Raw genomic sequence first — 14,480 nt, forward strand, 5'->3', positions numbered from 1 at the left:
CTCCCCCTCCCCGTCCCTGGCACTGGCCCAGCCTGACTGGAGAATTGTTAACCACTCCGGCGTGTGGGCTGCTCCACTGACCGGCAGGGTACAGGATGTCATGCCAGGCTGGAGAGGGCAGGGCTGGGCTGGGCAAAATAGGCTTCTCCCCCTCCCTGGTGTCACAGCACCCCTTGCTGTGGAGGATGGGGCTGGGCAAAGTAGGCTCCTCCCCCCTCCCTGGTGTCACAGTACCCCTTGCTGGGGAGGACAGGGCTGGGCAGGGGAAGGTGGGGTGCTGTCTGTGTGCAGCATGGAGGTTGTTGGGGGAGGGGATCCCTGCCTGTGGAATTTCATTTCTGAGCAGCCAGTTCCCCATTTATGGCTGAAGGGCTCTTGCTCTCACCTCCTGGGCTGGCAGCCAGAGCCAGCTGCACAGTCCAGCCCAGGGGACTCTGCAGGGAGCTTCCCTTGCTTGCAAGGCTGAGTCACGCTGCCTATGCCCCCAGGGGCCCCCCAGCCCTGAGAGCTGTGTGTGGATTGCTGAGCCCCAGTCACACACTGACCCCCAGAGCAGAACAGAGACCCAGGGGTTCATCTCTTAACATCCCCCTTACAGAGCCCTGACACTGAGCTGGGAAACCACTGCCCAGCCCTGCCCTCTCCAGCGGGGGATGCTGGGAAATTGGGGAGAAGGAGGCGCCTTCACTGCCCAGCCCTGCCCTCCCCAAAGGGGGTGCTGGGTCACCACAGAGGGGGCGGAGCCTACTCTGCCTAGCCCCGCCTTCCACAGCAGAGGGCACTGTGACACAGAGGCAGGGGCATATCAGGGGCACCGGGAGGTCACATGAAGAGGCAGGTCTCAGTCTGCCTTTGGCTTCATCTCCAGGCTGTGCGACTGGAGTCAACCCGACCCCACCGGATCCGGTATCTATTGCTCGTGTCGACGGAGGAGCTGGAGGGCAAGAGCGAGACAGTGCTTCTGGGCGTGGACTTCCCTGAAGAGGGGTGAGGAGATTGCGGGGGGTGCAGTGAGGAGCACGGAGGGATAGGGGATGCAAGGAGTGTGTTGGCGAGTGAGGCATGGGGAGGGGGAGCACAGAGGAGAGGGGAATTAGGGTGGGGGGGAGCAGGACTGAGGAGTGGTGGGTTCATGCCCCACGACCCATGGGGGGAGCCACCTGAGCTCTCAGCACCAGAATGGCCAAACTCTTTGCTCTGCCCTTGGGCTGCCCCCCAGCACCAGAGCAGAACCCTGGAGAGGCACAGGGAGCTGGAGTCTGTGGGGTCCTTGTTCCAAGTCTTGTCCTTGTTCCAACCTCCCCCATACCCCAGTGGGGACCCCTACACTCACCCCCTAGTCATGCCGTGCGCTCTGACCCCTCTCTCTGCCCCTAGGTCAGCCAAATGCACCCTGGGGATGGTGCTGCCCCTCTGGAGCGACACCCAGGTCTTCCTCGATGGCGATGGGTAAGAGATCTCAGTCGTCTGTGCTACCACACTGGGGAGATCTCCTGTGCAGGGAGAGAGGGAAATTCTGCTTTGTGTGCAATCAGGACTGCGTTTCACCCCCCCACATGCCACACACAGTGCCCCCAGTGAAAACCTGTCCTGCCCTCTGCTGGACGGAGATGGGAGTACAGGCTCCAGACTCATTGCCTGAACCACTGCCTGGCACACAGCTCCCCCTCCTCTCTCTGAACAGGGTCGTGGGACTCTGAGAGCCATGCCAGCTCCCACAGCAGCACCACCAGCCATGGCCCACGCGAGGTGCTCAAGGTCCCGTGTGCTCTGCTGGGGCAGCTGCATCTTAACCAGCCATCACCAGCCCAGTCAGCAGTGAGAAATTGTACCAAAATGTTTCCTAACGTAGGAAATGTTTATGGGCCACCCTTACATTTCAGAGTCAACATCATAAACTGATACACATTTGTACCTCTCCCAGCTGTTGCTCTGAGCTGCCTGCATACTCAGGCAGATGCCACTATGGTGATCTAAGCAATAATAACAACACTTGGCTCCTATCTAGGGCTTTTCATCAGTAGATCTCAAAGCACTATACAAAGAAAGTCAGGAGCATTAGCACCATTTTACAGATGAGGAAACTGAGGCACAGAGGGGGAAGTGACTTGCCCAAGATCACCCAGCAGACCAGAATCCAAGCCAGAAATAGAACCCAGGTTTTCTGAGTCCTAGGCCAGTGCTCTACCCACTAGCCTCACAGACCTCCTTAAACAGGAAGCATGTATTAAAGGAAACAGCCTTCTGTTCTTCAACTTGAGTCCCAGCTTTTACTCTTTTGTTTACCAGGGTCCTCCCAGTATTTGGAGCTCTTTAGTGCACACTGCGACCTCTGGTGGCTGTATGAAGTACTGCAAGGCCCAGATGTCACTTTTTCTAAAGGAAGCTGAGAGTCTGTGTGGGGATGGGCTTCTCAAATGGGCAGGGCTTGGTTTGTGGGGCGGAGGTTGGGAGAATACCAACACACTCTCCTCCCCCTGCAAATGGCTCATGTGGATCAGTGGTGCTGGCGCTGCTGTATGGAGCAGAGAAAGCCCAGCTTGATTCTCAGATCCCAGACGCTGCAACCCACCCCACCTCTGCTCATGCATGTGATCTGGGTTCCAGGGAGCTGCTGGGCTTGCACTGCGCATTTACAGAGCCTCTCAGTCCAGCCCTGTGTGTGAAGGGTGAATGTCCTCCTCTCCTCCTGCATCCAGCCCCCTCTCCCTGCCCAACCCCCCTGTGAAATCCCTGCCTTGCTCTCTGTGTCTAGGGGCTTCAGTGTGACGTCCGGGGGGCAGACGCGCATCTTCAAACCCATCTCTGTGCAGACCATGTGGTGAGTGACCCCCACACTGCCTGTCAAGTGCAGCTGGTCAGAGCTTTGGGATTATGCGGGGGATGGAATATCACTGTGGCTGGGACCCACTAGAACAAGGGTTTAGGGACAGAGTGGGAGAGATGGGATTTGAGCTGGACTGTGAGCTTTCCATTTGTTCCCCCCATCAGACTTGGAAAACAGGGGATATCTGTGGGGATAGCCCCAGGGAGGAGGTGTCATGGCTGCAGAAAGTAGAGGGATACCTCTGGGGTTTCCTTTGGGGGAGCTGTCAGGGCCACTGGGGCAGAGGGATATCTATGGGGATTGTCCTGGGGTGGAGGTGTGGTGGCTGTGGGAGACAGAGGGATATCTGTGGGGATTACCTTGGCGTGGAGGTGTGGTGGCCACAGGAGGTGGTGGGATATCTGTGGGAATTGCCCTGGGGTGGAGATGTGGTGGCCACAGGAGGTGGAGGGATATCTGTGGGGATCTCCTCCCCCTTATGTGTCCCTGTGCCGAAGCCCTGCAATCAATGGAACAGGATGTCAAGACTGATTCCCCACTCTGGCACTTCGAGTGCAGAAGGTGGGGACCCGCAAGGATTCTAAAAATTAATACTGGCCACTCCAGGCTGGTATTGAACTCCCAAGGTCACGGTTTCTCTATGACCTTGGATGGGTAGCCACCCAAGTGCAAAAACCCCTTTGGGACCCAGGAAGGCTCCCTTGGGAATTCCTTCCTATGGCATACCCTCAAGCCCTTTCACCCCCACCCCCCCACCAGGGAAGAGCTGAGAAAGAAAACAAAGGAAATCAGCTGTTGCCACCAACTAATTACACAACATCTGCACAAACCTCTTAGGGACACAAAAATCCAACCCTGTTCTTAAAAATGGTAAATTTTATTAAACCCCAAAAGAAAGGAAATACATTTGGAACCTAGGCTTTTTGGTAGATCTTAAAAAAACAATTACAAAAATTAAGTATCAAGATAGCTCTCTTGAGGTTCAGCTTAAAAGTTACAAGCAAACAAAAGCATCTGGGGTTAGCACAGAGGAGTCCACAAGCCAATAAGAAATAAAAGAAATAACCCTAATTGCATCTTCCTAGACATTCGCTGATTATTACATATTTGGGGTTTCAGATAAGTAGGGTTGAGGTATGATTTGATGCTTTTTCATACCTGGTTTTAAAGCTGCATACAGCATTGCTGCTCCGCTCTTTCCCGGAGAACCACAACACAGACAAAGGGAAGTTATTTCCCTATTTTAAAAAGTTCTAGCCCTCCCATTGGCTCTTTTGGTCAGGTGCCCACTCCTTTCCTTTTACCTGTGGGCTTGTTAACCCTTTACAGGTAAAGCACAGAATCATAGAATATCAGGGTTGGAAGGGACCTCAGGAGGTCATCAAGTTCGACACCCTGCTCAAAGCAGGACCAATCCCCAACTAAATCATCCCAGCCAGGGCTTTGTCAAGCCTGACCTTAAAAATATCTAAGGAAGGAGATTCCATCACCTTCCTAGGTAATGCATTCCAGTGTTTCACCACCCTCATAGTGAAAAAGTTTTTCCTAATATCCAACCTAAACCTCCCCCACTGCAACTTGAGACCATTACTCCTTGTTCTGTCATCTGGTACCACTGAGAACAGCCTAGATCCATCCTCTTTGGAACCCCCTTTCAGGTAGTTGAAAGCAGCTATCAAATCCCCCCTCATTCTTCTCTTCCGCAGACTAAACAATCCCAGATCCCTCAGCCTCTCTTCATAAGTCATGTGTTCCAGTCCCCTAATCATTTTTGCTGCCCTCCGCTGGACTCTTTCCAATTTTTCCACATCCTTCTTGTAGTGTGGGGCCCAAAACTGGACACAGTACTCCAGATGAGGCCTCACCAATGTCGAATAGAGGGGAACGATCGCGTCCCTCGATCTGCTGGCAATGCCCCTACATATACATCCCAAAATGCCATTGTCCTTCTTGGCATCAAGGGCACACTGTTGACTCATATCCAGCTTCCCGTCCACTGTAACCCCTAGGTCCTTTTCTGCAGAACAGCTGCCAAGCCATTCGGTCCCTAGTCTGTAGCGGTGCATGGGATTCTTCCGTCCTAAGTGCAGGACTCTGCCCTTGTCCTTGTTGAACCTCATTAGATTTCTTTTGGCCCAATCCTCTAATTTGTCTAGGGCCCTCTGTATCCTATCCCTACCCTCCAGCGTATCTACCTCTCCTCCCAGTTTAGTGTCATCTGCAAATTTGCTGAGGGTTCAATCCACACCATCCTCCAGATCATTTATGAAGATATTGAACAAAACCGGCCCCAGGACTGACCCTTGGGGCACTCCACTTGATACCGGCTGCCAACTAGACATGGAGCCATTGATCACTACCCGTTGAGCCCGACAATCTAGACAACTTTCTATCCACCTTATAGTCCATTCATCCAATCCATACTTCTTTAACTTGCTGGCAAGAATACTGTGGGAGACCGTGTCAAAAGCTTTGCTCAAGTCAAGGAACAACACGTCCACTGCTTTCCTCTCATCCACAGAGCCAGTTATCTCGTCATAGGAGGCAATTACATTAGTCAAGCATGACTTGCCCTTGGTGAATTCATGCTGACTGTTCCTGATCACTTTCCTCTCCTCTAAGTGCTTCAGAATTGATTCCTTGAGGACCTGCTCCATAATTTTTCCAGGGACTGAGGTGAGGCTGACTGGCCTGTAGTTCCCAGGATCCTCCTTCTTCCCTTTTTTAAAGATGGGCACTACATTAGCCTTTTTCCAGTCGTCCGGGACTTCCCCCGATCGCCATGAGTTTTCAAAGATAATGGCCAATGGCTCTGCAATCACATCCGCCAACTCCTTTAGCACTCTCGGATGCAGCGCATCCGGCCCCATGGACTTGTGCTCGTCCAGCTTTTCTAAATAGTCCCAAACCACTTCTTTCTCCACAGAGGGCTGGTCCCCTCCTCCCCATGCTGTGCTGCCCAGTGCAGTAGTCTGGGAGCTGACCTTGTTCATGAAGACAGAGGCAAAAAAAGCATTGAGTACATTAGCTTTTTCCACATCCTCTGCCACTAGGTTGCCTCCCTCATTCAGTAAGGGGCCCACACTTTCCTTGACTTTCTTCTTGTTGCTAACATACCTGTAGAAACCCTTCTTGTTACTCTTAACATCTCTTGCTAGCTGCAACTCCAGGTGTGATTTGGCCTTCCTGATATGAGTCCTGCATCCCCGAGCAATATTTTTATACTCTTCCCTGGTCATTTGTCCAATCTTCCACTTCTTGTAAGCTTCTTTTTTGTGTTCAAGATCAGCAAGGATTTCACTGTTAAGCCAAGCTGGTCGCCTGCCATATTTACTATTCTTTCTACACATCGGGATACTTTGTCCCTGTAACCTCAATAAGGATTCTTTAAAATACAGCCAGCTCTCCCGGACTCCTTTCCCCCTCATGTTATTCTCCCAGGGGATCCTGTCCATCAGTTCCCTGAGGGAGTCAAAGTCTGCTTTTCTGAAGTCCAGGGTCCGTATTCTGCTGCTCTCCTTTCTTCCCTGTGTCAGGATCCTGAACTCGACCATCTCATGGTCACTGCCTCCCAGGTTCCCATCCACTTTAGCTTCCCCTACTAATTCTTCCCGGTTTGTGAGCAGCAGGTGAAGAAGAGCTCTGCCCCTAGTTGGTTCCTCCAGCACTTGCACCAGGAAATTGTCCCCTACCCTTTCCAAAAACTTCCTGGATTGTCTGTGCACCGCTGTATTGCTCTCCCAGCAGATATCAGGGTGATTGAAGTCTCCCATGAGAACCAGGGCCTGCAATCTAGTAACTTCCGTGAGTTGCTGGAAAAAAGCCTCGTCCACCTCATCCCCCAGTGGTCTGGTGGTCTATAGCAGACTCCCACCACGACATCACCCTTGTTGCTCACACTTCTAAACTTAATCCAGAGACACTCAGGTTTTTCCGCAGTTTCATAGCGGAGCTCAGAGCAGTTATACTGCTCCCTTACATACAGTGCCACTCCCCCACCTTTTCTGCCCTGCCTGTCCTTCCTGAACAGTTTATATCCATCCATGACAGTACTCCAGTCATGTGAGTTATCCCACCAAGTCTCTGTTATTCCAATCACATCATAATTCCTTGACTGTGCCAGGACTTCCAGTTCTCCCTGCTTGTTTCCCAGGCTTCTTGCATTTGTATATAGGCACTTGAGATAACTCGCTGATCGTCCCTTTTTCTCAGTATGAGGCAGGACTCGCACGCTCCTGCTCGTGCTTCCTCTCGGTATCCCACTTACCTCAGGGCTTTGGTCTCCTTCCCCCGGTGAACCTAGTTTAAAGCCCTCCTCACTAGGTTAGCCAGTCTGCTTGTGAAGATGCTCTTCCCTCTCTTCGTTAGGTGGAGCCCGTCTCTGGCTAGCACTCCTCCTTCTTGGAACACCATCCCATGGTCAAAGAATCCAAAGTCTTCTCTCCGACACCACCTGCGTAGCCATTGGTTGACTTCCACGATTCGACAGTCTCTACCCAGGCCTTTTCCTTCCACGGGGAAGATGGACGAGAAGACCACTTGCGCCTCAAACTCCTTTATCCTTCTTCCCAGAGCCACGTAGTCCGCAGTGATCCGCTCGAGGTCATTCTTGGCAGTATCATTGGTGCCCACGTGGAGAAGCAGGAAGGGGTAGCGATCCGAGGGCTTGATGAGTCTCGGCAGTCTCTCCGTCACATCGTGAATCCTAGCTCCTGGCAAGCAGCAGACTTCTCAGTTTTCTTGGTCGGGGTGGCAGATAGATGACTCAGTCCCCCTGAGGAGAGAGTCCCCGACCACCACCACCCGCCTCCAAGCAAGTAGAGAATAGCTAGAAACGGGGATTTTGCAGCTAACTGGCTGGCTATGTGTCCACAAAAGGGAGCTCTCCCCCCTCTCATTTGTCACACAGGGGCTGTGACAGTAAAGTAGTTCTAGTGCAGATGCCCCATTCCCAGGCACTAGCCAAGCAGCAGGGGAGCAGGTGGGGTCCCACATGGGGAGGACCCCCTCTCCCGCCAGTGGGCAGGAGTCTGAGCCTTGCGCTTGTTGTGTCTCCAATCTGATGTCTGTGTGCCTGTCTGCTCCCCTCCCCCAGGTCGGTGCTGCAGGTGCTGCACAAGGCATGCAATGAAGCTGTCCACAACAACCACTTCCCCGGGGGCAGCGCTCTGGGCTGGGCTGAGTGGTACCAGCGCACCATAGCCTCAGAGCAGAGCTGCATCAATGAGTGGCTGGCCATGTCCGACCTGGAGTCCGTGCGGCCTGACTCCCCTGCTCTCTTCTCTGACCGGTCAGTACCAGTGCTGTGGGCAGGGAGGGGTGGTATCGGCACAGGGTGGGAGGCCGGGGGGCTCCCCCAACCAGCTTCGTTCAGCGAGCCACACATGTCCCCCTCTCCCTGGGGCAGTCCTCACCTTGGCAGCCAGTGGGGATCTGAACAGGGCAGGGCTCCACATAAGAGCCTCGAACGCTGGATGCTGATTGGCTGGAAGAGTTCCCACCCCCTTGCTGGAGCACCACGTTTGAATCTTCCCTAGAGTGTGTGAATTGGTTGGATCTAAGCCAAACCCTAGTAGGCGGGTGGGGTCTGGGGGCAGAATCTGGGAGCCCTGTGGGCTTTGACACCCTACCTATTTCTGTGTCCCAGGCCAACAGAGCGTGAGCTTATGGAGCGGAAGATCCGGGCCAAACTGCGTGAGCTGATGGCCACGGCTGATCTGGAGAGCATCACCTCCAAGGAGGTGGGATGCATGGGGAGGAGGGAGAGGCGGAGGAATGGGTGGTGGAGGAAGGGGTTTGGGGTGGAAGATGGGGATGGGCATGCATTTGTGAGTAAAGATGGGCCTGGGAAGCGATTGGCTGCGGGAACGGGAAGGAAAGAGGGGCAGGATGTATGGGTTAGGGGGAAGTGGGAGTAACCAGCCAACCTTGCCTCCCACCCTGGGGCCAGAGCGGGATCTTCCCTCTGATGCTCTGTTCCCCTTGCAGATCCGCACGGAGCTGGAGCACCGCACTAGCTGCAGCCTGAAGGAGTACAAGGAGTTCATTGACAACGAGATGCTGCTCATCATGGCCCAGATGGATCGTCCCTCCAAGATCTTTGATCACCTGTACCTAGTGAGGAGCTGCCAGGGGCTGGGGAAAGCTCTGCCCTGGCCTCTTCCAGCAGGGGGCACTGCAGGGAGTGGAGCAGGAATGCAGGCTGTGGGGAGAGCTCCCAGCTATTCTAGTTCTGGCCTCTCCCAGAAGGGGGCACTGCGGGAAGTGGGGCAGAAGCACTGGTTGTTAGGGGAGCTCCCAACTACTCCAGTTCCATCCTCTCCCAGCAGGAGGAGCTCTTGCAGTTACTCAGGGCTGGACGTAGCCCCCTGGGGGTTGGACTTTCCTTGAGAAAGCGCTAAGGGAGCGGCTGCAGTCGCTGCCCCGGATTTCCCCATTCGTCCATTCACCCTGCTGTCCCCCTCTCTGCCTGTCTCTAGGGCTCCGAGTGGAACGCAGCCAACTTGGAGGAGTTGCAGCGCAACAGGTGTGTGCTCCGGCCCTGGGGGAGGGTTGGGGGAAGATTCCTCACCTGGCCCGTGTTGACCCAGGGCATCTTTCCATTGCCCTGCAGTGGCCAGACAGTGTAGAGAGGTAGTGAGTCTGCTGCTGCTCCTAGGGCAAGGTCTGTCCCCACAGCCATCCTGACCGGGGTGCATACCAAAACACTGGAGCCCAGGTGCTGGGGGATGGGCGTCTTGGACGGCTCCTGCCCCTGCCTGCCTATTGTTCTTCAGGATGCAAGGGGCTGTCTGAGCTGACTTTGAAACCTGCCTCCTGCACTGCCTCACTGCACTGCTGGTGCTCCTAGTGTGGGGGCAGGGCAGCTTGTCTCCAAGGCTGCCTGCTGGGATGGGCACTGGGAGTAGGGTGTTTCGGGGTGTGGTAGTACTGGGGAGCCCCCAGCACCTCCCTCACTCCTCCTCTGTGTCAGAATCAGCCACATCCTCAACGTGACCCGGGAAATCGATAACTTCTTCCCGGCACTTTTCACCTACCTGAATGTGCGGCTCTATGATGAAGAGGCTTCTCAGCTGCTGCCCTACTGGAAGGAGACATATCACTTCATCTCGGCTGTCCGGTAAGCGGGAGGCTTGGGGGAAGGAATCGCACATGTGCTGATAACCGAGCGAATCACCCCTCCCATCCCTGGGGAGCTGCTGCCTTGTCTGCTCCACACACCCCGGCTTCTGTCACTGGAGCTAAATGAGATCCCCAAGATGGTAGTGGCAATTGGTCCTTTGTCCTCTCTGTGCCTGCACTGTGGGCTGCAGCCTCTAGGTCAGGGGCGGGCAAACTTTTTGGTCTGAGGGCCACATCAGGTTTCTGAAATTGTATGGAGGGCCGGTTAGGGGAGGCTGTGCCTCCCCAAACAGCCAGGCATGGCCCGGCCCCCACGGGACTCCTGCCCCATCCAACCGCCCCTGTTCCCTGACTGTCCCCCAGGGACCCCTGCCCCATCCACCCCTCCTTCTCTCAGTCCCCTGACCGCCCCTGGACCCCCTGCTCCTAACTACCCCCCCGGGACCCCTGCCCCATCCAACCACCTCTTCTCCCTGACCGCCCCCGGACCCCTAACTGCCACCACCACCCTATTCAACTGCCCCTCTCCTTCCTGAGTGCCCCCTCCCCGGGACCCCTGCCCTGCTCCCTGTCCCCTGACCACCCCCCACTGCCCCATCGAACCCCTCCTCTCCTTCCTGACTGCCCCCCGGGACCCCTGCCCCCATTCAACCCCCTGTTCCCCACCCTCTGACTGCCCCGACCTCTATCCACGCCCCTGACCACCCTCCAAACTCCCCTGCCCTCTATCCAATCCCCCCTTGCTCCCTGCCCCCTTACTGTGCTGTCTGGGACACCTGTGGCTGGCAGTGCAGCTGCATCAGGACAGGCAGCTGCTCCGCGCAGCACAGAGCACCAGGTCAGGCCGGGCTCTGCAGCCCCACTGCCCAGAGCATTGCGCCGCACGGTGGCATGGCTGCAGGGGAGGGTGGACAGCTGGGGAGGGGCCGGGGGCTAGCCTCCTGGGCCAGGAGCTCAGGGGCCGGGCAAGACGGTCCTGTGGACCGGATATGGCCTGTGGGCCGTAGTTTGCCCACCTCTGCTCTAGGTGGCAACATAAACTGCCTCTTGCAGAGTCCATTAGAAAAGGAGTGCGTGTGGGGGAGACATGTCCAAAGACATGCATGGGAAGGATCATATGTAACCTGGGTCATGTGTGGGCACTGGAAAAGGAAGCGTGGAGGGCATCTCTGAGATAATCATCATAGCTTATCACTCCAAAACAGCAGCCATGACCTGGTGGTGTCTCTAATCTTAAACAGCTCCTCAGGAGGACAGATGTTGACGGGGGAAGCATTCAGATGTTTGCCTAGGCTCTCCACATTCACATCTGGGGCTGTTCCTCAGCTTCCACTTGATTGTATTGTCACCTGTCTCTGCCACCCCAGCTCTCACTCGATTTAGAGTACATCTGTGTGTGACGGAGCAGGAATTTTCTGTAGTATTTTTACGAGCCCTGTGTGTACCTCAGTTTCCCCTATACCTTGCATGGCGACCTGGTGTGGGGAGAAAAGTTTGCTCTCAGTGAAGGCTGAGACATGGTGCGTGTGTGTGTGTTTGTGTGTTCGTTCATATGGCCTAGCTGACAGAGTGGACAGAATGGGTTGTTAAAAAAGGGGTTGGGGGGGTAGCTCAGTGGTTTGAGCATTGGCCTGCTAAACCCAGGTTTGTGAGTTCAATCCTTGAGGGGGCCATTTAGGGATCTGGGGCAGAAATTGGGGATTGGTCCTGCTTTGAGCAGGGGGTTGGACTAGATGACCTCATGAGGTCCCTTCCAACCCTCCTATTCTAATACTAGCAGAGGCCGACCCATATCAATGGAACATCTGAGAAGACAATGGAAAGCCCACTCACCAGGACATTGACACCTAGCAACCAATGACCCCAGAGGGCTGAGGATTTCCCTGCCTCTCAGGAGGGAAGCTGAGCAGAGCGCCCCAGAGGTTCAGGCTCAGGTGGCAGGGAGGCCATATGGCCTGCCCTGTGAATCATAGAATATCAGGGTTGGAAGGGACCTCAGGAGGTCCTCTAGTCCAACCCCCTGTTCAAAACAGGACCAATCCGCAATTTTTGCCCCAGATCCCTAAATGGCCCCTCAAGAATTGAACTCATAACCCTGGGTTTAGCAGGCCAATGCTCAAACCACTGAGCTATCCCTCCCCCCAGAAGGAGACTGCTTCGGTGTCTGGCACCACAAAGGGGGTCCCCCAAGAGATTGTTCAAATTTGGGGGTGTTGCACCGCCCTTGGGGATCCGCAACGCAGAGTTTTCGTTCAAGGTCGTGCCTGGAGGGAGTGGTTGTGAAGGAATCAGGTTCTCCAAGTTCTTCTGCCTCTTTATTACTCTGGAGCTTGCCACAGAGGTATTTGGGGTAAGGGGTTTTCAGAGACAAAGCTCTTTCGGGACTTCAGCCTCATGGATGAAGAGAACTGGATAAATTCAAATTTTAAAAGAAAACTGGATAAATTCATGGAGGTTAAGCTATTAACCAGGATGGGTACGGAATGGTGTCCCTAGCCTCTGTTTGTCAGAGGGTGGAGATGGATGGCAGGAGAGAGATCACTGTTAGGTTCACTCCCTCTGGGGCACCTGGCATTGGCCACTGTCGGTAGACAGGATACTGGGCTGGATGGACCTTTGGTCTGACCCAGTATGGCTGTTCTTATGATGGTGGAATGTGTCCGTGCAGTGGGTATCTGGGATCATACACCTGTTTTGGTCTCTCCTTTCTACCTCACTGACGATGGTGTAGTCCCTGCAAGGCAGTATAGCCACAGTTTAAAAGTGCCTGTGATGATCCTGCGGGATTGATTGAGTTTCAGTAACAATTTTGTGTGCATAACTCATGCTGGACCATATGGGGCACAGTACTCTGGAGCTAGTACCACAGGGCAAGACTGGTTAGTTGGTGTGCTTTGGGGTGAGCTCCCCTTTTACGTGGGCCAGTTTTTGGAGTACGCAATTCCTGGAGTTCACTTTCTTTTTCAGTTTCTTGATGTGCTCTTTGAGTGCCAGCGTTCTGTCTGAGGGAAGGGATCAGAAGGAGACTCCGCTGATTGGAAGGCATGAGATGCACTGTCCTAGGGTTGGGGGTTCCACAACCACCGCTCCCAAGAGGCGGAGGTGGGTGGTGGTGGTTGGGGACTCTCTCCTCAGGGGGACTGAGTCATCTATCTGCCGCCCCGACCGGGAAAACCGAGAAGTCTGCTGCTTGCCAGGAGCTAGGATTCACGATGTGACGGAGAGACTGCCGAGACTCATCAAGCCCTCGGATCGCTACCCCTTCCTGCTTCTCCACGTGGGCACCAATGATACTGCCAAGAATGACCTTGAGCGGATCACTGCGGACTACGTGGCTCTGGGAAGAAGGATAAAGGAGTTTGAGGCACAAGTGGTCTTCTCGTCCATCCTCCCCGTGGAAGGAAAAGGCCTGGGTAGAGACTGTCAAATCGTGGAAGTCAACAAATGGCTACGCAGGTGGTGTCGGAGAGAAGGCTTTGGATTCTTTGACCATGGGGATGGTGTTCCAAGAAGGAGGAGTGCTAGCCAGAGACGGGCTCCACCTAACGAAGAGAGGGAAGAGCATCTTCGCAAGCAGGCTGGCTAACCTAGTGAGGAGGGCTTTAAACTAGGTTCACCGGGGGAAGGAGACCAAAGCCCTGAGGTAAGTGGGGAAGCGGGATACTGGGAGAGAGTGCGTGAGAGGGGAGGGCTCCAGCCTCATAATGAGAAAAAGGGACAATCAGCGGGTTATCTCAAGTGCCTATACACAAATGCAAGAAGCCTGGGAAACAAGCAGGGAGAACTGGAAGTCCTGGCACAGTCAAGGAATTATGATGTGATTGGAATAACAGAGACTTAATGGGATAACTCACATGACTGGAGTACTGTCATGGATGGATATAAACTGTTCAGGAAGGACAGGCAGGGCAGAAAAGGTGGGGGAGTGGCACTGTATGTAAGGGAGCAGTATAACTGCTCAGAGCTCCGCTATGAAACTGCGGAAAAACCTGAGTGTCTCTGGACTAAGTTTAGAAGTGTGAGCAACAAGGGTGATGTCGTGGTGGGAGTCTGCTATAGACCCCCGGACCAGGGGGATGAGGTGGACAAGGCTTTCTTCTGGCAACTCACGGAAGTTACTAGATCGCAGGCCCTGGTTCTCATGGGAGACTTCAATCACCCTTGTATCTGCTGGGAGAGCAATACAGCGGTGCACAGACAATCCAGGAAGTTTTTGGAAAGGGTAGGGGACAATTTCCTGGTGCAAGTGCTGGAGGAACCAACTAGGGGCAGAGCTCTTCTTCACCTGCTGCTCACAAACCGGGAAGAATTAGTAGGGGAAGCTAAAGTGGATGGGAACCTGGGAGGCAGTGACCATGAGATGGTCGAGTTCAGGATCCTGGCACAGGGAAGAAAGGAGAGCAGCAGAATACGGACCCTGGACTTCAGAAAAGCAGACTTTGACTCCCTCAGGGAACTGATGGACAGGATCCCCTGGGAGAATAACATGAGGGGGAAAGGAGTCCAGCAGAGCTGGCTGTATTTTAAAGAA

General features: G+C 54.4%; 1 protein-coding gene across 2 annotated transcripts in view; it reads left to right on the forward strand.

Annotated features, from left to right (window-relative positions):
• Nucleotides 1–14,480, forward strand: part of SSH3 (slingshot protein phosphatase 3) — a 34,204-nt gene that overhangs the window by 7,257 nt on the left and 12,467 nt on the right. For both annotated transcript variants that reach the window (XM_074954558.1, XM_074954557.1), the window contains 8 exons: nt 869–987; nt 1,378–1,449; nt 2,756–2,821; nt 7,923–8,117; nt 8,475–8,568; nt 8,816–8,944; nt 9,307–9,353; nt 9,801–9,947. In XM_074954558.1, coding sequence (XP_074810659.1) covers nt 869–987; nt 1,378–1,449; nt 2,756–2,821; nt 7,923–8,117; nt 8,475–8,568; nt 8,816–8,944; nt 9,307–9,353; nt 9,801–9,947 — 869 coding nt within the window. The remainder of the gene's footprint in view (nt 1–868; nt 988–1,377; nt 1,450–2,755; nt 2,822–7,922; nt 8,118–8,474; nt 8,569–8,815; nt 8,945–9,306; nt 9,354–9,800; nt 9,948–14,480) is intronic.

The sequence above is a fragment of the Natator depressus genome, chromosome 6 (genome assembly GCF_965152275.1).
Source record: "Natator depressus isolate rNatDep1 chromosome 6, rNatDep2.hap1, whole genome shotgun sequence".
Taxonomy (NCBI): Eukaryota; Metazoa; Chordata; order Testudines; family Cheloniidae; genus Natator; species Natator depressus.